General features: G+C 38.4%; 2 protein-coding genes across 9 annotated transcripts in view; one reads left to right on the forward strand and one right to left on the reverse strand.

Annotated features, from left to right (window-relative positions):
- tdrd3 (tudor domain containing 3) overlaps positions 1 to 3137 on the reverse strand; it is a 14992-nt gene extending 11855 nt beyond the window's left edge. The window contains exons 1-2 of one of the 2 annotated variants that reach the window (XM_037094723.1): positions 2913 to 3136; positions 1774 to 1858 (exon numbers count right to left, since the gene is read on the reverse strand). In XM_037094723.1, the coding sequence (XP_036950618.1) occupies positions 1774 to 1858; positions 2913 to 2950 (123 nt within the window). In that variant the 5' untranslated portion in view covers positions 2951 to 3136. Of the gene's footprint in view, positions 1 to 1773; positions 1859 to 2912 lie in introns of both variants that reach the window. The other variant, XM_037094724.1, reaches the window with a different exon arrangement.
- The window catches only part of LOC119017747 (protein diaphanous homolog 3-like), a 170003-nt gene continuing 145417 nt past the window's right edge, over positions 1888 to 26473 (forward strand). For 3 of the 7 annotated variants that reach the window (XM_037094715.1, XM_037094720.1, XM_037094721.1), the window contains exons 1-6: positions 1888 to 2607; positions 9481 to 9612; positions 16255 to 16287; positions 16720 to 16902; positions 17121 to 17225; positions 24910 to 25040. In XM_037094715.1, the coding sequence (XP_036950610.1) occupies positions 2596 to 2607; positions 9481 to 9612; positions 16255 to 16287; positions 16720 to 16902; positions 17121 to 17225; positions 24910 to 25040 (596 nt within the window). In that variant the 5' untranslated portion in view covers positions 1888 to 2595. Of the gene's footprint in view, positions 2608 to 8711; positions 8822 to 8930; positions 9151 to 9480; positions 9613 to 16254; positions 16288 to 16719; positions 16903 to 17120; positions 17226 to 24909; positions 25041 to 26473 lie in introns of those variants that run through there. The other 4 variants (XM_037094719.1, XM_037094717.1, XM_037094718.1 and 1 more) reach the window with 4 other exon arrangements.

A 26473-nucleotide genomic window follows, 5' to 3' on the forward strand; every position in this document is an offset into this window, starting at 1 on the left:
TAAGTTGCCTAGCGGTCGGAGATAATTGGAGGGCACTCTAGGCCAGGACGCAAAGGTCAAAGCTTCTGCGGTAAAAGCACCTATTGTACGTTCTGGAATTGTCTGCTACTGTGGGTCAGGTAAACAGCATCACAGTCTTATCTAAAATCCTGATTCAACTCTTGATTTTGTGCCATCGGATTGAACCAGCATTTGTCAGGCGTAACGTCAGGTGGAGAGAACTCACAGCATGTGGATGGTTAGCAAGAGCTTCGGGATGAGCATATTAGCTCAGCTCCATATGTGGTGCAGTGCTTATGTCTTGTTATCTTGTACTTGACTTAAGTTATTCATACAGTGCCACTATACTACTTAGACCAACGTCAACGAGTTGGCGCAGGTTATGCTGCAGCTCATGGGGTTTTTTTAGCCTGCAGAGTGAAGCCTTGTTCAGATCTGCTGTTAATACAAACTCACTCACTTCTTGTACCCATTTCAAACCAACAGCCCCCTAGCGCTTCAGCGGGCAGAAATACTTTATTTCTTAACAAAGCTTGTACTGTAAAACATTTGCGAGAATGTGTTTTGAGAAAACTATCGACTTGCAAGATTCACGTCCATGGACTACTTGAACTGTCGCCTCTGTCAGCTTTTCTCAAGTTTCACTCTACTGAAGTGTAATCATATTTATTATTTTGATGTTTAACTTCAGAGTAAGAACAGTTACAATGTGTCACAGAACCATCATGGACTATAGTGTTGCTGTCATTCATGGGTAGAGTCATGTGTGACAACGATTGATGGAATTTGGTATTTCTGGTCAAGTCAGGTATTAAGCCTCATAACAAACCTGTAAAAAAAATTGGAAATCTGCCAAACCCTAACCTGTCCTGTATGACCTGGTTTAGGTCAGGCCCAGCTACAAGCTCTAATCGATTACATAAGGGTGCTCCAATTAGGATTTTTGGGGCTGATCACCAATTGTGATCACCTCTAGTGGACATACAGCACAGTTGCCCTGTGGGATTATGTTAATTACATTAAAACTATTGCAACCGGTGTCCCTTACTAGACCAATTCTAAAACGTTTTGTACCTCTTTGTCTATTGTTTATGTTCATATATATATATATATATATATATATATATATATATATATATATATATATATATATATATATATATATATATATATATTAATGCTAGACCATCACAGCTGATCTCTGCAAAATGAATATGCCTTTGCTCTTATGTTAATTTCTGATAATAAGCTAGCAGGTGAGCAAAGAACTTGTTTTTCAAACAAGAAAATGTAAATAGTTTGATGGGAATGTTCCAAATAATCTGAAGAGCTGAGACTGGGTCCGCCAATAGTGGTTCATACAATGACACAAATTAGCATTAGCCTCCATAATATTGTTCTCATTATGGCTGGGCAGTATATCCATATTACATCAGAACTGTGTTAGGACACTACATATAGGCTTAGATAGATCAAAGTAAAGTGATTACTGATGATACTTTATCAAAAAACGTGTAACACATTATAGCCTGTAAATATTGCAATATAATTAGAAGGCCATAACACCCAGCTCAAGTCTACCTCCACTAGTAGGTTCAATAACTGCCAGTTTACAACTGTTTCCCAATGAATTATAACAGCAGTTCAAAACCATTTCCCACAACAGCTGGTGGATAAGTTTCAATCACAGTTTAATACAGTATCTTCACACTGCTGGGTAGACTGCTGTTACACTGGAAGATGTGTGTAAAACTTGTAAGATTCAAAACTTACGTCAAGTGCAATACGTATAATGTCACTGTGTGTTATTTTCTCAGCAGATCCTTTAAGTTCTGCTATGCCTTCATCACTTAGGTACCTGGAAGACAACAACAAAGGGGAGGGATGGAGACGGAATCGGAAAAAGGTAGCAGAGGTTCCAAGTGAGACATGAGCATATCCTGCAATAAAGATGATGAAGGTTCTCAGTCATCCAGGATCATAGGCGAGTGGACTTGTTTCAGTCTCTTGATGATGTTTCACCTCTCATGAGAGAGGCAGCAGAGGCCTCTTTAGTTAGTTAGAGCTGAAAACAACTCTTGGTCAGGGAATCTGTCAGATTAAAACTAGATGTGTACACAGTGACGCCAAAAAGTGAGCATACTTGAATAACAACTACCTAATTCTATAAAACATATTCATCAGTTAGTTAGAACTGAAGCAGCCTCCTGGGTGAGAGGTGAAACATCATCAAGAGACTGAAGTAAGTCCAGATGCCTACGATACAGCACCTAGATCCTGCAATGCTGCACGTAAATCTCAACTAATCTCCTAATACTACAAACACAGTATAGTATAGTATAAGAAAGTATATTTAAAAAAAGTCATCAGTGTAATATCACAATAATAAATGCGTTGCAACACTGCTGTAGGTGCCATCTCATTGAGAAAAACACACAACTGGATTAATGTTCATATTCGGATGTTTTGAAGACGAAGGTGGACTACAGTCAGTGAAGTATCCTGGTAAGCTAGATATAGTGCGTGCTGTTGAGAAGTTCAGACTTTCAAAAGCACTTTTTAAATTCAGCTCAGGTGCTCTCTGACCGTCCCTGCATGCACATATCGGTAAGTTAACCCGTAGCGTCAGTAGTTTGAGTTATGTTAATGACATGCTAAGTCTGTTTTAGCTAGCTAACGGTGTTTATCTCGCTAGCTCTTGGTTAACTTTGCCTTAGTTTCACTTCAGACGAGCTAATGAACTTGCCAGAACCTGAACAACCTGCAGGGAGTAATTTGGCAAAATTCGTGCTCTCGCAAAACCCCCCATGTAGCTAAAGGTATAGCTTATGATTAGTGTTGTTAGCTAATATCAATCTGGCACCTCAGTGAGTTAGCTGTAGCCAACTGACGTTAGCTGCCATGCTACCTACCAGCCTTCTTTGGCCAGGGAGTCTGTCAGATCGGTCATTTTCGTCCAAACAGTAGATGTGTAACACAGCGACGCCCAAACGTTTAAAGTGAGCACACTTGGATAACGACTATCTGATTTTGTAAAACATATTCTCCTCCCAACAATAATACAGCTCGCTAATGTGAGTATTGAACGACTCTACGTAACAAACGTCACCGACCGAGACGCGCTCAACAAGCACAGGGCGCCGAGAGGGTCAAAATACATTTCGGATTTCGGTTTCAGTGTGGGTAGTTTAATTGTACCTGGCTTCTGGCGATAAAGGACACCGTTTTTTTAACGTTATACATTTTTTAACATATGGGGGAAATGATCATATAGTCCACTGTAATAATATTATGACGCCAATTACCAATTTCATCTTGGTGCGCACCCCTTGTTTGGCTCAATAGGGACAGGCCACTCACATAGCCATATTAGATCTGGCAACCCAACACAATCATCTGGACCTCAAAAGAAATTTTAGTACCTCCCTTTTTTGGGGAGCACAGAAATGTTTGCATGTGTTTCACATATCACCTGATTCCACCTGAAATCCCAAAGTAAAACTTCCCGTAATGAAAACAGTATGCGCTTCCATCCAATAATGAATGCTGAGAACAAACCCAACAATGCCTGCATCATGAGCATTTACGTACAGGCAGTTTGCACATAGCTACTTTAAATGTAGCCTTCACTATGCACCGCACCTTGTCTGACAATAAAGTCTAATAAACTCAAAACATATATAACAAATGCTTCATATAGTGCTTTTTTATTGCGCCTACACCCTCTCGCCATAGGGTTAGTGTGTTTAATGGCAAACAGTGAATCAAAGGTGGTTTTCAATGTTTTTACTGATGTTTTATGGTTGTTCTAGTGATTAAAAAAATAATGATAATAATAATAAATACAAGTTTCTAACAATGATAACCATTTGCTTTATTCTTATTTTTGGAAAGCAAAGAGAATAATTCAAAAAGACCTTTGTGGAAGTAGAATAACCTGCCATGGTGTAGTTATTAGTGAAACAAACCCCAAGCGATACAACTTTAAATGAAACCACAAGATGGCAGTAGAGGCACACTGAAATGCTGAAAGCCTTCTCCTCCCCTGATGCAAATTTCATAGGATTTAGAGCCCTTTTTATTCCCAGCAGTAGAAACGGGGCTCCACTGTAAGAGTAACACGTCCCTTATTGAGTTTCCATCTGACCTCAGCTCAAGAAAATGTCGACATTGTGTTCTCTCAAATGACTGATAATTGTTCTGTACGAAACAGACTGTATATTACATTGTTTCATTGCATTCATTGTATACAACCAGGAACTTTCATACTGGCTTGAATTGTACCCATTTAAAAGAAAGAAAAAAAAAATCCCATTTTTTTTTTAGTTGTACCTTTTTTAGACAATGCTGTCTCGATACACTGATGAAATAAAAGACAGAATTTAATGAGAAATAAAAAAAGAAAACGTTCGAGCTAACTTGCATGGGGTTTTTTGAACCGTTTGTTTAAATACCACAAATGTCCTTATCGATACAAGAACATTTCCATCCGATTCATTTGGTCTTTGGGGAAGTTTGTGATTGTAGACCCCTGTCGCATTTCTTTAAGCTTTCTACCAGGGTAGATCTCACATTGTCTGAGAGGATTAGCATGGCACAAGGCAAAAGGCAAGATCAAGAGTGTTAACACAATGCTGGCAGCCATGCAGATAGCCTTTCTGGCACTCAAGGAATAAAGGTCTTTAAAGATAAGAAGATTTCGCAAGGGGTGAATTCAAAGAAAGTCGCCTTTGATTCCATAGCTTAAGGTTCCGTTCAATAGTGACATTTGACTTCAAGTTTTGCCTTGAAGAAATATACACACACACATAACATTTTGAAATTCCAAATCGGTTTCTGGGAATTTACATGTAAGTCGTGCGTGTGCATGCCTTCATTCACTTATGTCAGTGTCTCAGTCCATTTCATTTTTGCAGATTGTCATAGCAATGGTTTTGTATAATTACACAGAATCGCTGCTCCACTCGTAAAAGATTGATGCTCTGAATATAATAGTCGAACAAATTACATGAGCTAAGAGGCAGCTGTAATCTGTGACCTGTTGCCTGCTTTTTGCTGGTGGCAAGGATACGTTCTTTGCACATGCTATCAATCAAACCCTCAATGCACTGTTGTTGAGGCTGTAATTTTTAGTCGGCTACACATGTCTAATTATCATCTGACTGCAGTGGTGGGGTTTAAGGAGGGATTGGCATGCTCCCAGCCGTCTGGAAGCACAAAGACAGTGGAAAGGTTGATACTACTTGTGGTTTTTTTGCATCCGTTTGCCATCATTAGTTTGCATAAACTTTAGTGTTGTCAATAGAAAAGTTCCGCATGGTGAAGCATTAGTACTGAACGAAAACGTTAAGTGTAGAACAGCTCACAGCTTTGCATCCACCAAGAGCAATCATCATGCAATTCACTGTCAATACTCCATATAATTAGTATGTTCTCCTATAGCTTATGGACCCCGCTAACAAGGCCACAAACGTTTCAGTGGTCGGTTTTACATCGAGGGAACTCTCTTTGATTCTGCATGACTTGGGGGAGCAAATCGTATTTCGAGTAGAGCACACGAGAAGAATATCATAAAAGTTTCCGTTTGTTGCATCACATCAGCTCAGTGCTCTTTTTTTATCAGACAAGGTATTTGGGATTTTACTGTAGCTTAAGGCATCCTTTTAAATTGGCAAACAAAGCTGAAACCAAGAGCGTGAAGAGCTCTCAGTGTAGCGACTTGATAGGGGAAAAACAAGGGCAGCATCAACTTGTGTTCCATCCAAGCTCCAAATGAAAGCCTGCAGGAGACGTGAAAGGCCTGTTGGCTCCAAGAAGGGCTAAGCATTTTGTACGATGCACAGTAAATATCTGATTAGTAAGCAATACTAACGAGGACCCACACACACTTTTTACATATTTATGACCTGTCGTGCTAATTTCAAATGACAGAATTCATTACATTTTTATCATATAAACTGTACATAATGGTAGGCCTATCATGAGTCACATGGAATTGATTGAAAATTCAAGGTTATTCATGGTTCATCATGTAACCCATATAACACATAAAATAAAGTAATATTTGTTTTCAAAATTGCAGAAATGAGTGATTTCAAGTATTTCAGTTACATGTAGATTTTTGATGTAATCATATTACACGAATTGACTGTAAAGGGTCACATCTAATGCAATATTTTTCTATCAATTTGAGTCAATGTAAATTAATTAATCAACTTAATCTGATAGAATTAAGTAAATGCACACTGATATATGAACCTTATATGTTTATTTAACCATTACATCAGTCATCGAGTCCATGTCTCAAGCAGGTCCCAAGTTGTTTGGTCAGAGTCTCAAGTAAGTGTCATTTTAAGTCATTTTTCCTTGGTCAGGTCAAATCAAGTCTGGTCAGACAAGACCCTCCAGAAGATTCAATCTTCATAAAGATATAAGACAAAGGTATCAGTGCTTGGGTAATAATTATATTACTGGCAAATTTAAGTAACTAGTTCAAAAAGTAGGACAATGGGATGTTGTGGTATTACAACTGATAATCAGTAAAATGAACATAATGAAACCAAAAACAAATATTATTCATTCAATAATTTCTTAGATTAAAATATTCCCCATCAAGAAGTGAAATGTACTTATAGCCTGACTCTTTAACTTCCAAGTCATTTATTTTCTGTCAATTCATGCTGCAAGTAATCAAAACAGTTGGTCAAATTCACATCTCTGTCCCATTTAAAGTTAATCCGAACTTCAACATAAAACATGTAGTGTCAAACAGCTAGTGATTAAATTCATGCACACAGACTCAACTTGCAAGAAAAAACATTGCATTCAATTTGAGCCATCTCAGTGCTCTGATGGAATACAATTAAATGGACAATGCATGTGTAGTAAAAATACTTGCCTACTACAGTGTTACTGGATGTTTTGCTGTAGGCTAAACTATACAGGAGACTCCTCAATACCTATATTACTATTACTCTAGTAAGTAAGTAAATGCCCAAATGTTATTTTTATTTTAGAACTAAACTTACTACTTACTGTAAATTCCTTATAAATAATTTACCAAATGTATGAGTCATTGTGGAACCTTTTACCCCAAAACCCCGAAACCTCTGTCTAATGATGTCTATATTGACCCATACATATACAGTGGGGCAGATAAGTATTTAGTCAACCACCAATTGTGCAAGTTCTCCTACTTGAAAAGATTAGAGAGGCCTGTAATTGTCAACATGGGTAAACCTCAACCATGAGAGACAGAATGTGGAAAAAAAAAAAAAAAACAGAAAATCACATTGTTTGATTTTTAAAGAATTTATTTCCAAATTAGAGTGGAAAATAAGTATTTGGTCAGCTACAAAGAAGCAAGATTTCTGGCTGTCAAAGAGGTCTAACTTCTTCTAATGAGGTCTAACGAGGCTCCACTCGTTACCTGTATTAATGGCACCTGTTTTAACTCATTATCGGTATAAAAGACACCTGTCCACAACCTCAGTCAGTCACACTCCAAACTCCACTATGGCTAAGACCAAAGAGCTGTCGAAGGACACCAGAGACAAAATTGTAGACCTGCACCAGGCTGGGAAGACTGAATCTGCAATAGGTAAAACGCTTGGTGTAAAGAAATCAACTGTGGGAGCAATTATTAGAAAATGGAAGACATACAAGACCACTGATAATCTCCCTCGATCTGGGGCTCCATGCAAGATCTCACCCCGTGGTGTCAAAATGATAACAAGAACTGTGAGCAAAAATCCCAGAACCACACGGGGGGACCTAGTGAATGACCTACAGAGAACTGGGACCACAGTAACAAAGGCTACTATCAGTAACACAATGTGCCGCCAGGGACTCAAATCCTGCACTGCCAGACGTGTCCCCCTGCTGAAGCCAGTACACGTCCAGGCCCGTCTGCGGTTCGCTAGAGAGCATTTGGATGATCCAGAAGAGGACTGGGAGAATGTGTTATGGTCAGATGAAACCAAAATAGAACTTTTTGGTAGAAACACAGGTTCTCGTGTTTGGAGGAGAAAGAATACTGAATTGCATCCGAAGAACACCATACCCACTGTGAAGCATGGGGGTGGAAACATCATGCTTTGGGGCTGTTTTTCTGCAAAGGGACCAGGACGACTGATCTGTGTAAAGGAAAGAATGAATGGGGCCATGTATCGAGAGATTTTGAGTGAAAATCTCCTTCCATCAGCAAGGGCATTGAAGATGAGACGTGGCTGGGTCTTTCAGCATGACAATGATCCCAAACACACAGCCAGGGCAACAAAGGAGTGGCTTCGTAAGAAGCATTTCAAGGTCCTGGAGTGGCCCAGCCAGTCTCCAGATCTCAACCCCATAGAAAATCTGTGGAGGGAGTTGAAAGTCCGTGTTGCCCAACGACAGCCCCAAAACATCATTGCTCTAGAGGAGATCTGCATGGAGGAATGGGCCAAAATACCAGCAACAGTGTGTGAAAAGCTTGTGAAGAGTTACAGAAAACGTTTGGCCTCCGTTATTGCCAACAAAGGGTACATAACAAAGTATTGAGATGAACTTTTGGTATTGACCAAATACTTATTTTCCACCATGATTTGCAAATAAATTCTTTAAAAATCAAACAATGTGATTTTCTGTTTGGTTTGCCTGAATCCTTCCTATCCTACCATGTGAGTTAATTACAACATCGTTAAAGCTGTATTCTGTATACTTTCAATCAGGCAGGAGTTACTGCAGACAAACAGGAACCACCTCTGTGCTTGAGCTACACACCATACATAGCTGTACCTAACGGGAAACCCCGATTGGATAAAACGGACAGCCCTAATATGAAGTAAGTCTGATTGACAGCTCGGCACGGCCAATCAAACGCGGTCTCAACTGTAAACAGAGCAGGCTGCACCAATGAAGATTCCCGTTTTATGGTTGACCGAATGCTATTGGTCGGATTAAACATGCGGATCTGACATCCACATTGCGCGGGTCTGTCAAAAAAAGAGGAAAATTCCTGCCTCATAATTTTATCAGCGACCAGCAAATCGGCTGCCTCTTGGTGATAAGTATATAGCTTTCAATTAAGGGACGGATAGTATTTGCGAAAAGGAAACGTGTTCTTTAGTATGCCGCATTTCCTCTGTTAGCGGAAACTAAATAGTTAGCCAGGTACTTCTACGTGACACTCCATAAATTGGATTAGCGCTAAGTAAAGCCACTGGTGAATGATAGTTTAGCAACTGTGCTAGCTAGCTAAACGGACAATCGGGAGTGAAGGCTACAAAATAGTCGTGTAGACGTCTGTGTTTCTGACAAGCTGGTGTAATTTGCACGTACGCGTTCACTAGCACTAGCTGTCCCGGCCAATTCAAAACAGTAATGTAGACAACTTCGTGTCTGTCGTCCTTCACCATTTTAGGGTGTGTGTGTGTGCTAGCATTACACAGGCTACATTCGAAGGTTAACGTCTTCAGTGACTTGGCTATCAACTCTTGTCAGGTTAACAACATGGATAGCTTTAGTCAGCGATTTGAATCCACAGCCGGACGAGACAGTAAACCTCAAAAGAAGAAGGGCTCTGCCCTCCACAGCACGTCAAGCTACGATGAAGGAGAACGCAAACCAAAGTTTGTAAGTATGACAGACTAAATGTTGAATGTTTGTTGCATGTATGCTGTACGATAGATACAATGTTGTATAAGCTTCCTTAGTGTACAGCCACATAGGGGAGAGGGGATCATTCAATATTGTCACAGTCCCTGTCAAAAGTGTGCTTCCCCCCCCCCCTTGTCTCTGATTGAACACACACACACACACACACACACACACACACACACACACACACACACACACACAATGGCTGCAAGAACATTTTTCATATATTATAATGTATATAGCCTAATATGTTGAATGAATCTACCTTGATAGGTTTGGGAAAGTGACCTTGGATTATTTCCAATTACTTAATTTACTCAGAGGCCAATACACAGTCAGAGCAGTAGAGCAGTGATGGAAATGTGTTACGCCAGTGTCATGTCCTCAGTTATATTATGTATGTTGCAGAGAAAATACATTTGCAGAATCTTTCTCACAGTCAAGAAATATCATCCACGATGCAGTCTTGACTCATCTTGACGGTTTGTCAATTTTGTTTTGCTCATGGGAAAACACAGGTTAAAAATAAGCACAGGGTTTAGCCTTGACACTAATCCATGCGCTTTCTAGTACTACAAACCAACCAACATAGAATTAGCAAGTTAATTCCTTGTTTCTACCCATTCAGAGATTCTAGTCTGCAGTTGTAGTAAAGGTCTATACAGGAATGGTTTTACAGTCCAAACTATTGTTATCCACTGCCACTTATGAGCTTTTGGCTAAATCTAATCTAAACATTTGCTACCCCTTACAGAAACACCTGTCATTAGAAATGTGTACTCCGGTGCTTCGGGTCACTGTCTCACAGCTTGTATTAACAGAAAAATTACTTGAGACTCGACTTGACCTTGGAAGTTAAACACACGTGACATGACTTGTCTTCAGATAGATGACCTGAATGACTTGGCCGTGTTCTTATGTTTTCAGTTACTCGCTATCAGTATTTCATAGGGCTGTAACGACATGCGTATCGAAACTGAAATTGCGACACTCAGATCCACGGACCTGTCTCGTGGTGTGAGAAGGAAGAATTGTGACACAACTTCCAGTCCTGATCGAGCCCTTTGAGCTATAAGTAGCCCCTTTCACACAGGAGAAGATGCAATAACACCACATCGATGGTTCACCAATTCTCCGCCGTTGGTCATTCACACAGAGCGAGGCAATGCTGGAGTAAAGACAAACTGCTGTGTAATTCACACAGAAAGCCGGCGCTGCGGCTCCTGAAGAGGCATGACTGTATATGTCATGATGATGACGTTGGTGTGTTTTCAAGATGTTTCCTCAGTGTCCTCCTGTCAATCTAAACCCACTGATAAGTTACAATCACATGGATGCTGTTTTAATGTGTCGTGATTGAGATCCTGACCCACCAAACATCCTGGAAAGTAACAAAGTTGCATTTTTCGCTCTTAATTACATAATTGCCATCAGTAAACAGGTCGCAGTCTAACTCTGTCACTCAGTAGGACAGATGATGTTTTCCAGGGTAAAGTTCACTTAAGTCTTGGTCTGGAGGGCTGACCGTTGTGGTGATTTATTGTCATCACAAACACCTGGTGAGTTAAAGTTCTTTGCCGGTGACAGATGCTGTTTTTCAGGCAGAAATGTGACGAGGACTCGGTTGGACAGGTGGGAGGACAGACGCTTCTCCATGTATAGCTGGGGTATTTTTTTCCTCGTTGGGTTAGGGTTAGGGGTTAGAAAGTTACAGTTACTACGTTACCTTAGTTTGGTTCTGTAACGTTGCTTTGTGGGACATTTCTCTTCATTTAGTTGATTGAGGGACCTGTGCAGTTCACCATCAGATAGACACGGTCTCCATCCGTGCAGCTGGCCCATCCATTCACACTGGTTCAGTTTGCCAATACTGCGCCTTTGATACTATCAGAAAAGTATCATATACAGAGGTTATTGAAATAGTAGTATTTCAGTAGTAGTAGTAGTAGTAGTAGTAGTAGTAATAGTAGTAGTATTGTATTTGTTTATTTATTTGTTTGATTACATCTGTTTAACTGAATATCAATATTTCTAATGCAAATTCAGTTCATTGTTATACTTTTTGAAAATTTGAACACACTTTTTGTACCTGTCAGTATCTATAAAAAAACTAGATGAAAATATATTTCAGCTCTCTCAATCAGCTCTAGTTCGAATCCCTTCTTAATAGCCCATATATGTCCACCTATTATCTTGTGACTATGATGTCAACTTCATGACAACTGAGTAAGCTCCATCCATTGATGATGTGAGATGTCGTTAAAAACCCTCAAAAATATTTTACATGGTCCTTTAGTTGAGATTATTTTGTCATAATCTGACCTATTTGAATTTTAATTATTCTCATAAAATACTATCATCACACCTTAAAATAAAAGCGGCACAACCTTTGTCTAAATCATAGGAAGCGTTTGATTTACACTGAAAACCCACTGAGATTACTTTTCTTGCTGTTTACTTACTCTTTGAAGAACTTTTTCACAGTTCTCTGCAAGAGTGAAAGGGGAAGTATCCTTACGTGAGCTGCACTCCACATTTTCATTCAGGCTGACAAAAGGTGTTATTTATTGATCTGTTTCTCCTTTTAAAATACTCACCAAAAAGCTGCTGTGTATACTGAGGCCATTATGCCTTTCAGAGAGCCTCACATTTCTAAAGAATGCTCTCCTCATGCTTTTGTTTATTTGTCAAAAATATGCAACCAAAGAACATCTTGTGACTTATTTTCACTAAAACACACATGTACCTGTGATGGTACAGTGTACTCTTGACAGGTTTAGTCCCTCTCTGTTAATGATTGGTTAATCTAGCAGCAATCACAACAAATATATTATAAAAACTTACTGAAAAACAGGAATTTTTCAGTGTACAGCACTGATTTATTAACTGTCATCTCAATAGGTGGCACTGTAATACCATAACATTTACTGTACTTGGTAGAAAGTACATTTGCCATTAATATTTTTGTTCTTCTATTTTTCAAGCAGAGCATTATAAAACTGAAGAAAGAATTGGACCAGAAGACATGTTAACGCAAAGTGTTAATGCTCTTCTGAGATGCTGCTTTTGGATTTTTTTCTAGTCTATTTTGAAAAAAAGTTATGAGGACAGCTCATTGTCACATCTGATGTCATTGGTTTTATGGTTTCATTAATGTAATGAATGTTTGATTTATTAATTCTTTATCACAAATGTTGGGAAAGTGTCAATAGTGTTAATGGGTAATATTACTGATCTTCACGGCTCAAATAACCAACCATGAAAAAGTTTAGCATAATTGAGGTAATTCATTTACCTATTATGTTAAACTGAAACTCTTACAATGCCAGTTTCCTAAAGGGAAAAAAACCTCCAAATTAAGCCAGAAAAATTAAGAAGAGATGGGTAGAAAACAAAATACACCAGACGTGTTGGCAGAATTATTTCAGAGCTGATATTTGAATTTGAGACAGATGCAATAAAAAAAATAATAAAACCTGGAATGGGGAGAAGGGAGTAATGTCAGTCATTAATGAAGTGTATTTTATTTGCATTTATATTGGTTGACACATGTTTTTCCACCAAAGTTAATTTGTATATAATGTTTAATTGTTGGAATTACTTTGCTGAGTAGCTTTTCAGTGAGTGCCTGTGATGTGCCACTAAGGTGGTGCAGAAATGGTAATACGATGAGTTATACAAATTAGTCAATCCGCAGGAAATTACATTTTTTAAAAGGAAATGCTGCACTTAATTGTGTGTAGAGAAAAACCACTGTGGCATCAAGTGTTGCAAGTTCTATCAGTGACTTCTTTGGGGTTCAATTTTAGTTCTGCAGGAACTGTTCCTTTTTAAAAGGCACAGCAAAAATATTGACTTAGGCCATGGTAACAAAAATGTGTTATTTTAAATACCAGTAGTTAAGGTGGTGGAGCACCATTCATTAATGAGAGCCCTGCGTAGAAGTCCATGTGTCTTATCATATGTATTTGCAGCCCTGGGCTTTTGCAATGGCTCAATCCTTCAAACTAAAATAGAAAAAAAAGCATTAGCAGTGTTTTTAATGAAATGTCCAAAGAAGGATGTTTTCCAAATCTGGTGTCTCTGTATGTTGTCTTGGGTTTGTGTTATGTTTTGGATTCTTTCATTTTTGCTTTTTCCTGACCTTTGCAAAGCATTCCCTTTTTCTGTTTATGTTTTTAATTCTTTCTGAATTGCATGTGCAGTGTTTTCTTTTTGAGTGGTCCGTTACTTGTCTCAATAATTGAAAAAGATGTTATCAAAGTTTAATTTAAATGAACAGGATGGTAGCGGAAAATAAAATGAATTCACTGACATTTACAAATGACTTTTGTAAGGCCATCCTACTGCAATTTGTCCATTAAAACCCAAAGATTCGCAATAGAGAGATCTTGAAAAACACATAATATTGCTGTTAACCATAGCCAGCTTTATGGCAGCCACAATTTGATTGGCTTTTGTCTTTTCTTTTTCTGTTTTTGTCATTGGCCAGTAATGTTTCTTATTGGAAGCACTTTGTCACTTAGTAAGAGACAACATTAAATCAGTAGGCTGCTGTTGGTAATGGTATTTGAAAATCATTTAGTGTAATACTTACAGTGAATGCTGGATTTTTTTTTAAAGAAGACATTAACATTTTTTTTGTCATGTAAACTGCTCACAGTATGAATATATAGCAAAAAAGGTGTGAGATCTCTGCAAGGCTTTTATGCCTAGCTGTGGGCTGTCAACTCTGCAGCTGTGTTGTGTGTTTACTGTCCTGATGCTGTGATTTCATTGCCCTCTGCTCCTGCAGTGTAGTGCTATTGACATATGGACAGCAAGCGCCCTGGGAAAGTCACTGGTGTATTCCTTTGTTGGATGCTGATTGTTTGGTGCTGTTTAGGTGCAGCAATGAGAATGAATGAGTACCAGCTAAACGTCTCATGTTTGTTTGAGCTTACATAATACTCTTTATGTATATAAAAGAAACATAATGGGCCTGTGACCAAGCTGCAATGATGAAAATAGTTGCAGAGACTTGAGAGATAAATGACTAAAACAGAGAAACTGAAACAACTTGGGAACAAGTATCAGCATTTTGAATATCATATTCAATAAATTCTAAAATTTATAAAAAGGAACTGGAGCCAGCATAAAGGCTATTCGGTCATTTTATATTTGCCATTTTTGTTTTCATCCGATTAGTACTGCAAGGCCAAAACAGGAGGACTAAGTCACTGTTGCATTTTATGACACTGTTCAGGGTGTTCCTCCACCAGACTTTCAATTAGCAAAACTTAATAACAAAGATTTGGATAACAAGTAGTAGTTAAATTGTTGAGGGATGCCATTGGGAGAGATTTTCTGGTGCTCCCCCGTAGCTTTTAGTGTGATTTTGTTCTCATTATTGAGAGAATTAACTTACTCTATATCATTTGAATTCCTGAATAGCTTACGTCTAATTGTTTGGGTTCATCTTAGTTAATTTTGCACATGCAAACTCTGGCACAATTTGCCAAGATATTGGCATAGGAAGTGAGTTTGACAGCTGTGTCCAATTAGTTTGACCAATTGTCAAGCAAGCTGATCAGTGGAGACAAAAAAAAAAATGATTCTAACACTAGGCATTAGGTTAGTCATTTTATTAATATTCTCTCAAGTCAACTCAAAATCTGTTTTTATCGCACATTTTGAACAAATATGTATGATGTTGATCTTTGAGCAGTCTTAGGAGAGATGACTCATTGACAGGCTGGCATATTTTATTCCAGGCGATTTTATATTAATTAAACACTGGTGGGTATTGATTTATTTCTCTGACGTTCTGTTAGGCAGGATGAGGAAGACTTAACCTTTCCATGTTAGTTTCTCATTCAACATTTCATGATGAAAACATTTTGAAATTTCATGTTATCTGTTCATGTATTGACTTGTTATTCCTTACTAGGTTTACTAGGGTTTGCATTTTTGACGTTGTTACACCTGTTTGAAGTATAGATGGGAACTTCTCAGGGAGTCTTTCCAATAACAAAGAAAATAACAAAAACTCTGCTGGAGCAGAATAAGCAGCTGACGAAACTTGCTCAGCAGGCACTGGGGAAGCTGGTACGCACAGATAACAACAGGCCAACTGCAAATCATCTCCTTTATAATTCTCAGTCAAGGCTTGTAGAAAAGCACTATTTTGGCAGCATTTATTATTATGTTTGTTAATATTAGATTTCTTTTTTATTGCCGCTATGAGTTTGACATGTTTAAATGTGGGTAAGGCTACAGTGCACTCACAAATTATTTCAAGAGTGACACATTTCATCTCGGCCCTTAAAATGTTTGTTTGCTGGCTCTCTACTCTAGATGTCATCCAATAGAAATGTTCACACCCTAAAATACTCTTATAACTGAAAGCTGTTTCTTTATGAATTTCAGGAGTGTAATGGATAGGAAACAAAATAACAGCAACATTTTGCTGTCCATACCCTTTGAATTCTATAATGCAGATTATAAAGAACCAAAACCTTGTACAAGTTTAGCAATTGAACGTCACAATTTTCACTAGATTGCTGCTTTCTGAATAATATTTGACAGAACTGCTGTGTGTTTCCTTATTTGTCTCTTTTTTCTGTTCCCCACCTTTAGCACTTACCTTTTAGAAACATCACAGATGATGTGGTAAGATTTGAGAAAATTGGTGTATTTTCTCTTTTCTCGGCTGTTGATCTCAGAAGTCATCTAATCTTCCTATTTTAAGAAGCAAGGAAATTAGTTTTCATTACCAGACATTGGATCCATTCACATCACATCATAGAGCACAGAAGGCATTTCTGACTAACTCATGTCTTTGTTGAATTTGCATGTTATCCAGATAGCTCTTTGCTCAACACATGTTTAGCAGATGTTAAGTGCTATGTTCACACAGTTCACATTGACAGCATTGCTTTTCTAACTCATTAATAGGCTAATTGTTGTGTCTAATACGTTCTTTGTAATAACCATTCAGATATGCTCATAATCTAACACATCTTTTATGTCTTTTAACTTTGAACCAAGAATTCTTGTGCACCTTTCCCCATTTTAATTGTGTTTTCTGTGTTGTCTGCATAGCTGGACCGATTCGCCAGCATTCGGATACCGGGTAGTAAAAAGGAGCGGCCACCCATATCACACTCCAAACACAATCCTAATGATTGGTCCATTTCTTCATCGTCCAACTCACATCAGTTTGAGGAGCTTTCATCAAAAATCACTTCAGAAAAAGAGATCTTGGCTCTGTTTGAAAAGATGATGGTATGTTGTGTTTGTCATAGTACAATATCATGAAAAACAAGATAGAAAATGAATACGTAAGTGTAAGTAAGTGTAGTTTTAAACATGCAATGACACAAAGCTAATATTGTTAATTATTGTGGCGGTGTTAGCTATCAAAAAGCAAGAATATTGCAGATTAGAATTTCAACAAAATGAATCTTCTTTGTTTTTGTTTTTTTTTCACATTTTCTTTTCAGGAGGACATGAACTTGAATGAAGAAAAGAAGACTCCTTTGAGAGAGAAGGACCTAAACACAAAGAGAGAAATGGTCCTACAGTATATTTTTACTGCCTCCAAAACTGTAAGTTTTTTAAATGAATTAATGTCATCTGACTTGGTTTTCCCTCATGTATTTTGCTGTTGCAGCTGTTTGCTGCTAGTTATATAAGTTAATGTCTGTTATGTCATGTTTTCTATTATTATTGGATCTTTTTTTTTTAATTGAAAATGTTGTCTCACATGGGACCTGGCCTGAGAAAAACTTGAGAGAGATTGAGAGATCTCATTTATCCTTCCATCTCTGTCTTGAGAATATTTAGTCATAGCTGAACTGGGTCTCATTTGTAAAAAACAGACAAATTCTACATTTAGGATGGGAATATTTAACAGATTAGTCAGTTAAACCGCCTATCAATGTCTGCTGAATGAGTGCATACTGAGCTTGTCTCTCTGTTTTCTTCTTCATTGCTCTCTTTCACTATCTCTATCTGGTTTGTACACTCCTAACCCAAACTCACCCTGTTAAAAAAAAAAAAAAAAAAAAAAAAAAAAAGATGGGTTCATTCTGTGAGTCTTTTTTTAGAATATTAATGAAAACACAGCCTACCTAAGGTGTTTTTTGTTGTTTTCGTATCAACAGAGGCTCGAGAATAACCCCTTTCTCTGGGCGTATCCTAACTTAAATCAACTGTTGTAACAAATAGACAGGTGTTAACTAATGCTCGAGTTGCCTTGCTTTGCTTTGCAGATAGCTCAGATCTTCCTTTACACGTTTTTGTAAAGGTTTTCTGGTTAACAAGTTGGCATGGTGTCTTGCAGAGATTGTTGCATTTGTTTCATTTGCTATAACCAGACATCCCTCCAAAGTTGCCTTAGGTTTTCCATCTCTAGTTACCGTGGGGACCAGCCTGTGTATATGCCTGCATTTGCTTACCTGCATGGTAAAGTACTGGCCACTGGCCAAAATGCAACGTATGAAATTGTTCAAAATACCTCCTTTATCAAATGCTACATTTACAAAAGACATGGTATATTCAATATTTAGAGAGGGACGTTGTCAAAATAAGCACATTGGTACATGATATTTCTTTCATGTCAGTAATTACTGAGTTAATATCTCATGGCAGTTGACAGTCTGCAAGCTGGTTTTAATTCTGCTTTCAGTTCTTAAATCTCTCTTGTGACCATGACATAGTCAAATTATGACTCTTATTTTACAAGGCTGGTCAGGCTCTTGTGCTATAATTTGCTCTCTCAGATCAATGCCAGGTCCTTAAGCAATAATAATTTTGTGGTTCCTTAATAGGCCCGGGACCCGTTTCTAACTTGTTTGCAACTCAACAGATTTTATTATGGCACAAGTAGCCAATATTCATTAATGTTAAGCATTTTGTGTAACCTCAGGCACATCCATAACATAACATCTGCACAGGGTTAGTAGTATACATCTGTTAAAAAAAGGAATTAAAAAAAATAAAACAAATCTTTTAACTGTACTGGTATCAGATTGGTACTTGTTACAGGCTGATACATGAAGTTAAGGTTACTAAATCAATTGTTAAATATTTGCGTCTGGTTTCTTTTGTCAATTTTGATGATGAATTTCTCTGGTTTATGTCAGGTAAGGGTTCCGTGCCACCAAAATGTGCTTTCCTGCTACCTCAATTTCAACTGCAATACGACTTGCCAATTATCCCCTCAATACTGCATCCTAAATTGATTTGTGTTCCTTGCTGAAATGTGTTTCTTGTTTGCAATTTTGGAAGGGAGTCTTGTCGAGGAAAAACTGACATATAATTTGTTACACAAAATAAATACTGACCTTTGCCAGTGTGTTGTGTAGTAGTAATTGTTTTGAAATAACAATTGTGCTTCTTAGAGACCACACTGTAGATTTGTCTGAGATGCCCTTGCTGTGTAGAAACTGGTATTTTACTTATTGTTCACAAGACCCATAAAGAATTTTTAGAAATGCCTCTCCTCCATCTCAGTGGTACAGTATATACCTAAGACTAGGGACAGGGGAGAATTAAAAGGGGCATTAAAACAATGTTCATTGTCCTGAACCAGTGTTTTTTATTTGCCATTGTACTTGTTATGCTGTACATACAATCTATGAAGAAAAAGTTTTTCCTAATACACTATCAATATGATAGATGAGGATCAAAATGCACAGTCCTCGAACTGTGCAAAAATGCATTTTCAAGTTCAGCCAAATCTGAGATGAGGCTGGCTTCAGCAGTCTAATTCTACTTAACTCACTGACTTTCTCAGGATGAGCTGCGAGTCGGCCTCAGAGACATTTAATCGGCTGGTATTAAAAATAGAGACAGAGGCTCACTGTACCCACATTGATTGAGTGTAAATTGTGGTCTACGGGTTTCTAAATTTCAGTTGTGACTAAGACTTTAATTAAGGTGATTGATTGTGGAAGAAGCCAATCGTTAAGAGAGAAGCAAATGTGAAGTAGGTAAATGTACATTACAGAATTTAAACAGAACATATAGACCGAGTACTTACACATCTATTTAGGTGCAGACATAACACCTAATGCAGAGGGGTAAGTCAGAGCAGCAGAGTGAAAACATTGTGTTCAGTCTAACCAAATAAGCCTTGAAAAAATGTTTTGAAACTGTATTGTTTTCACATTTTTTATTTATTGGGAATAAATGGGTAAAAACAAGTTAATGCTCTAGTTGCTTTGCTTTGCAGATTGCTCAGATCTTCCTTTACATGTTTTTGTAAAGGTTTTCTGGTTAACAAGTTGGCATGGTGTCTTACAGAGATTGTTGCATTTGTTATATTTGCTATAACCAGACATCCCTCCAAAATTGCCTTAGGCTGTCCATCTCTAGTCTGTGTATATGCCTGCATTTGCTTACCTGCATGATAAAGTACTGGCCACTGGCCAAAATGCAACAATGTGAAATCATTCAAAATACCTCCTTTATCAAATGCTACATTTACATAAGACATGATGCGTTCAATATTTAGAGAGGGAGGTTGTCAAATTAAGCATGTAAACATATGATACTTCTCTCATGTCAGTAATTACTATATTATGACAGTTGACAATTGACAGTCTGCAAGCTTGTTTTGATTCTGCTTTCAGTTCTTGTCCGTTATGACCATGACATTTAAATTAACACTCTTATATTATGAGGCTGGTCAGGCTATAATATGCTCTTCAGGTGCAGTCACAACACCTATACCTAATCCAGAAGGCTAAGTCAGAGCAGCAGAGTGAAAATATTGTGTTTAACCAAATAAGCCTTAACAAAAAACTTGTTGATATCGTATTATAAATCTGAAAACTCACCTTTCAGCACATTTGTTTCAGCACAGTTTGTTTTACCCATTTATTGGTAATAAATGGGTAAAAACAAAATAATGCTTGAGTTGCCTTGCTTTGCTTTGCAGACAGCTCAGATTTTCCTTTACATTTTAAATACATTTGCCATTTTCATGTTTATTTTTACCCATTTATTGGCAATACATGAGTAAAGCTCTGCCTAAGGTGACATTGTGCTTAGTTAATTTTTTAAATCACATGAATTCACAACTGACCGAATCTCACCATTTAAAGCCATTTTACTGGACCTTTTTGGTATGTTACAGTGTCGTTTGGATGCCCCAGAAGTAGTGGTGTTGAGCTTGTATCTGTCAATTGCAGGCTAAGCGTAATATTTGGATAATGTTGACTTTTGCCACGGTAGGGATACGGAACCATTGTTGCTTGTTGAAATTAGGTGTAGAGTCAGTTGTTATCATTGTTGCTCACTCTCTCTGTGTACTCTCTCGACTGTCTGATCTCACTGAAGGGAGGAAATCCTCAAAATCTTGGCCATGCAGAGCCGATGCTCTGAAAGTGAGTGCACTGTGAAACAGATAGATTGACGCATTGTGGCTGTGCGCCACTTCCCTGTCCCGTTGTGAAGAAAGGAGGGCCACAGTGGTGGCTTAGATGGGGAAGGTGATGTGCTCCATTACCATAATTGTTGTAGGCAGAGATATTTGAGTGGAAATCACTGTGGGGGAATGAATAGATAGGATTTCTCCTGCAGGGTTGTGGGTGGACGTAATCTGAGGACAGTGATGTACGAAGATTCATTGACGTTAGAAGTTAAGTTTTAACACAGCACACTGTTGCTGACCATGGATGACTTGCTGGTGCAGCAAAAGATCCTTGTTTTACCTTTGTAAAGATTTTAGTTCGATATGATGTACAATAGTGGTCCACAATCCGGTGCATTCAAATGATTCTTTATATAATAATGAATACAGTTACTACATTGTATTTATACCGATCAATATATATTGGAAGAATAGAGTTATATTTTATATTATATATCATATGTTTTATCCATATTAGTTTGAAAACTATCCTCAACTGGTCGAAGCTGAAAGGGTCAAAGAGAAACTCTCTTGGCAGCTTCTGCAGCAAATATGTGGATGGGGCTGGGGTTGCAGGTGGGTCCACAGCCACTCTGATGCCAGAACTGGGCAAACTGGTTGTTAGTAATGCCTTTTAGAAAGAGAGGTCCAGCCAGACGTGCCTATTGCCATGAGCAGCACTTATGTTTCGCTGACCGCTTAAGGCCTAAGAGAGTCTCAGAAACAAACAGGATGGCCATCATCATGTCTCTCCAGGATGAGAGAAACATTTGACCACTGGGCCAGAAGAGGAAAAGGGAGGGAGGCAGACACTTAGTGTATCCTTGTTGGGCTGGTGTGCTGCCAGGGAGTGGGTGGAATTGGCAAAATTGCCGCTGCAGTTCCAGTTACCCTCGACAAAGCAGGAGACATATGTGGCAGAATCGGCCTAGGTAGAGAAAGAGTTGCAATCATTTTAGCCATGAAGATGGCAACACTGAAGAGTGTTCGTGTAGCTGTTGTCATTGAAGACCACTTGATTCATAGGACTACTCAGGAAGTCTCATGGTGCTGAGGCAGAGCCTTGTTGGATTAAAACTATGGTGAGGTCCTATGAAGGGTGGAGCACATACCAGACCCTCTATCACAGGAGACACAAAGCCATGATGATACTTTTCTCTATAGATTTTACTCTTCCCATATGGGTGATGAATTTCCTTTTCTAAGGCTAAAGAAGTGTTTATGATCACCACAACACATTTTTCGATGAATGAAGATTTTATCAAGTTTTCTGTGTGAGACTTTCAGATCTAACTTCATTTTTGTTATATACTGAAGACAATATTATAGATTTGGGCTTGATGTGACAGGGGAAAGACAGACTGGGCATTGTTCCATTGTTTTGGCAGCCTGCAAGGGTTAGGGATTATTAATTCCTTCTTGTTGTGATACAGGCTGATTTCTGAGGCCTTTTATGAATTGGAAAATGTAACCAATGATGTGTGACGTTTTGGCATTAGTGCAGTTGTCTCAATAAACCAAATACTTGTAGCTTTCTCTGTACAGTACCCTTTCACTTACAAACACAGGGAAGCTTTAGCTTTAGGTGTCTTGTTATTGTCTTTTACAAAAATGCTACATATTTATGAACTAGATGTATGTAGATTGTTATTGGTCAGGGGATAGAGTAGTCAAATACATGTAAATAAGAAAATTGTACATCCATAAAGTTATCTAAAGGGTACATGAATAGTGGGCCTAGGACAGGGGGAATCAGTTTGTTAGTAAGAACCCTACAGTGTAGCTGACGATCCGTTAATTGCTGTGATTTCGGTTTTGATGAGTGGATTTTAAACAAACATGAAAAGATTTTGGATTCTGTGCCCCTTTGGAAATATGCTGTTTGGGAAATGTGTTATTTTGCTGTGAAATATTTGAAGGTTTGAAAACTAATTAAGAGGCTTCACTTACTGTCATATTGAAGAGAAGTGAGGAATGAGCAGTTTGGGTTTATGCGTAACCTTGGGCTTGCTTAAGGATTTTAGGCTACAGGCTTTGATTGGAAGCATGGAAGGATTAGGTGCTAAAAAACTAAAAAACAGACACACTGGATTCCTGTGTACTGCATAGCGGCTGCGTTGCTGAGTTGCGAAGTGCTTCCTGCTTGCCCTATTTCTTGACATGGAGTCTGACTTTGATAATAATTGATAAATATGATGGCGTGATATTCCTTTACAGAGAAAGAGCTAGAAAGCCAGGGGGAATGAGAGCGAGCGAGGGAGAGCAAGTGACAGAAAGAGTGCGCTGTAAAGAAACTGCCTGTACCCATGCTAATGAATGAAAAGTTGTCACACCGGTGATTTTGTCATGTTCAACGATAGACTAGCACTATTGCAGTATACTTGACCTGCTATTGATCGATCAGCAGGGTGTTTGAGACACTATATGCTATTTAATTGTCAGGCAGCAGTAGCAGACAAATTCACATCTCCAGTTGCATGGGTTGTGCAGATGGTGAGTGTTACAGATTTTTGCCATTATTGGATGTTGATAGTAGGCAGGCGGATAGCAGTGAAGGAGAGAGACAAGGCCATCCAATGGTCTGGTGACGGTGGTAGCCATGTGTCTGTGTGGCATGTGCTGTAACCATTAGCTACCATTGTGCTTCATGTGGATAGTCATTTTGCATGTAATTCCATAAGCTCCCTTTGACATTTTTGCAGTGTGAGTGTTTTGCGAGCTCATACAAACTGATTTTAATGATAAAAATGATAGACTCTAATTGGATGAGTAACACTTTATAGTGTGGGCAATGTTTAGAATGATAAGGGTCATAGAGATATTCTAGAGTCTAGTTTTTTCTGATCTATTCTAATCATACTTATGCTATGCTAGACTTATAGATTTTTCTGGTTTATGAAGTGCACAGCAGTGAAGTAGTAGTAATAGGGAATCCTTTGGGTACTTTTGCCTGATATGGGCATTTTTTCACTCTTCTGGGATCAGCAATATTGAACATAGACCCAAACCCGATTTTAGTTTTTTTTAATGTTGGAGTACAATTTGTGGCAGAATGCAAACATGCGCGTAACTTTACTCTGGCAAACCTGTCCTCAAGACAGTGACATGGCCAAAAATATTACAGAGAAGGTCATTGAATCAATCGCTCCGGATAACCAGCTCATCTCCGTGGTAGAGGATCAGGGTTTTTGAATCCACGTCATGCCCTACAATCTCGGTATTACATTATATTGACTCCACTTTTGAGTTACAATGTGCCGGTATGCACACAAGTTTTGTAGGTCTCATACAGCTGAGCATGTTAAACAGGCACTCGATGAGATGGTGAACGTGTGTGAAATAGACAAGCAACGGGTCGATGTCATTTTACATGACAAGTAAGGAACATGAAAAAAAAGCAATGGATGATATGGCGGTACCAAGTGTAGGCTGCGCCTCGCACACGCTACAGCTAGCTGTACTCGAGGGTCTGCTGTCACAGTGCAGACTCAGGCTCACCTGCTAATGCAAGGAAAGTGGTAGGCCAATGTTGCAATAGCATATGCAGAATAAGAATGAGCCATATGAAAGTACATACTTTCTTTCAACAAAATAAAAAAAAAAACACTATCAAGGAACAGCTTTGATGCAGGTGCTTTTTTAATGCCGCTGTAATATCCAGGAAAACATTAGTTGAGGCTAAGTATTGGGTCAGGACTCTGTATTGGGATTTACTTGATTTTAAATAACTCGGATCAGGATTGGGGTAAAAAAAAAAAAATGATCAGGACATCGCTAATGGGAAATTGAAATTGTTTTTTTTTTCAGGGTTCTCATGTTGATTTGATTTGCTTGGTTACTCTTAAGATTTGTTCTTCCTTTCTCTCTTCCAGGGTAGCTTGAGAAGTAGCCATCAGATATCTCCTCAGGAATTCCTTGGAGAGCTGAAGTCAGGGGTGATGGATGAACGACTGTTTGCTTGTCTGGACTCATTGCGAGTGTCCCTCACCAGCAACCCTGTCAGGTACAGTACAAGATTGACAATGGGGATGAACTTGTTCATTTACTCTTAATGCCCTTTCCTTTTGTCTCTTTTTGTACTCTCTTTTTAAGAAATACACAATAGTTAATTCAGTTTGCTCTAAGAAATGTTAGCACTTCATCAACAAAGTGGATGCTCCACTATCCAGTACAGGCTAGTAGTTAATATAGTTCATAATCATGGTTGGCAGGATATCATATAGGTCAACCTCTCTGAAATCTAATGTAATCCAATTCTCTCACTGTCTGAAGTTGGGGATTAACACATTTGTTTCACATCATCATAAACTGCTTGAACCACAAACCTGTAGTCTTTTTTTTTTTGTTCATTGTATATTTATTGAAAGCTTTCTTTTTTCTTTCCGTTTACAAATAATAACGCACATACATCTAAGCACATACTAGAGCAGGTAGCCTACATGAGGAAGTTCAGTCATAGGTCACAGAGTAGATGTGCAGGAAACTTAGAGTGTCTGGATGTTGTAAGTCAAGGCCCTCTATGTGCAGAAGGAACGGCTGCCACAATTCATTACATTTAGATACAGAACATCTCTTTAAGTATCAAATCTTTTCGAGTTTTCGAACGCTAATATGTCCCTGATCCACAATGAATGTGATGGAGGGTGTTGTGATTTCCAGTGTCTCAAAATTAGACGCCTAGCAATCAAACAAAGAAAAGCAAGAAAATCAGATTGGGGTTTTGATAATTTAGTGGAATCTGATAAGATGCCAAATAGAGCCATGAGTGGACATGGTTCCAGGGCCCTTTGAAATAAATCAGAGAACGTAGAGAATATAGAAACCCAGTATGCATGTAAAGATGGGCATGTCCAAAACATATGAATAAGAGTACCACGATGTTGTCGACATTTATCACACAGTGGATCAATGGAACAGATACGGGACAGTCTAGACTTTGTCCAATAAACTCGATGTATAAGCTTGCATTGAATAACCCCATGCCTGGCACAGACAGAAGAGGAATGGACACGCAAGAGGATGGATTGCCACACGTCTGACAAATCTACATTCAGATCCTGGGACCAGATAGTTAAGAGTGTTTGGTCAGATGGAGAGCGAAATGAAAGAATTGTATTATAGAGAGAAGATATTAACCCCTTCATTGCTGTGGGAGCCCTGAGGATTGTATCAATAGGTGTATCTGCTGGAGTGTGAGGAAAATTTTGATACCTCTTTCTGTAAAAGTCTCTTACTTGAAGGTATCTAAACAGATGAGAATTTGGTAGATGAAATCTCTCGGCCAATTGATGAAATGAAGCAAAGACACCCTCAACAAACAAGTTTCTCACTGTATGTATGCCATTTTGAAACCACAACTCAAAGGCTTTGTCTTGTGTTACATGTAGTCTTTTTAACACTCAGCCACATCCTATTGCCATATACAATGGCACATAC

The sequence above is a fragment of the Acanthopagrus latus genome, chromosome 4, assembly GCF_904848185.1.
Source record: "Acanthopagrus latus isolate v.2019 chromosome 4, fAcaLat1.1, whole genome shotgun sequence".
Classification (NCBI taxonomy): domain Eukaryota; kingdom Metazoa; phylum Chordata; class Actinopteri; order Spariformes; family Sparidae; genus Acanthopagrus; species Acanthopagrus latus.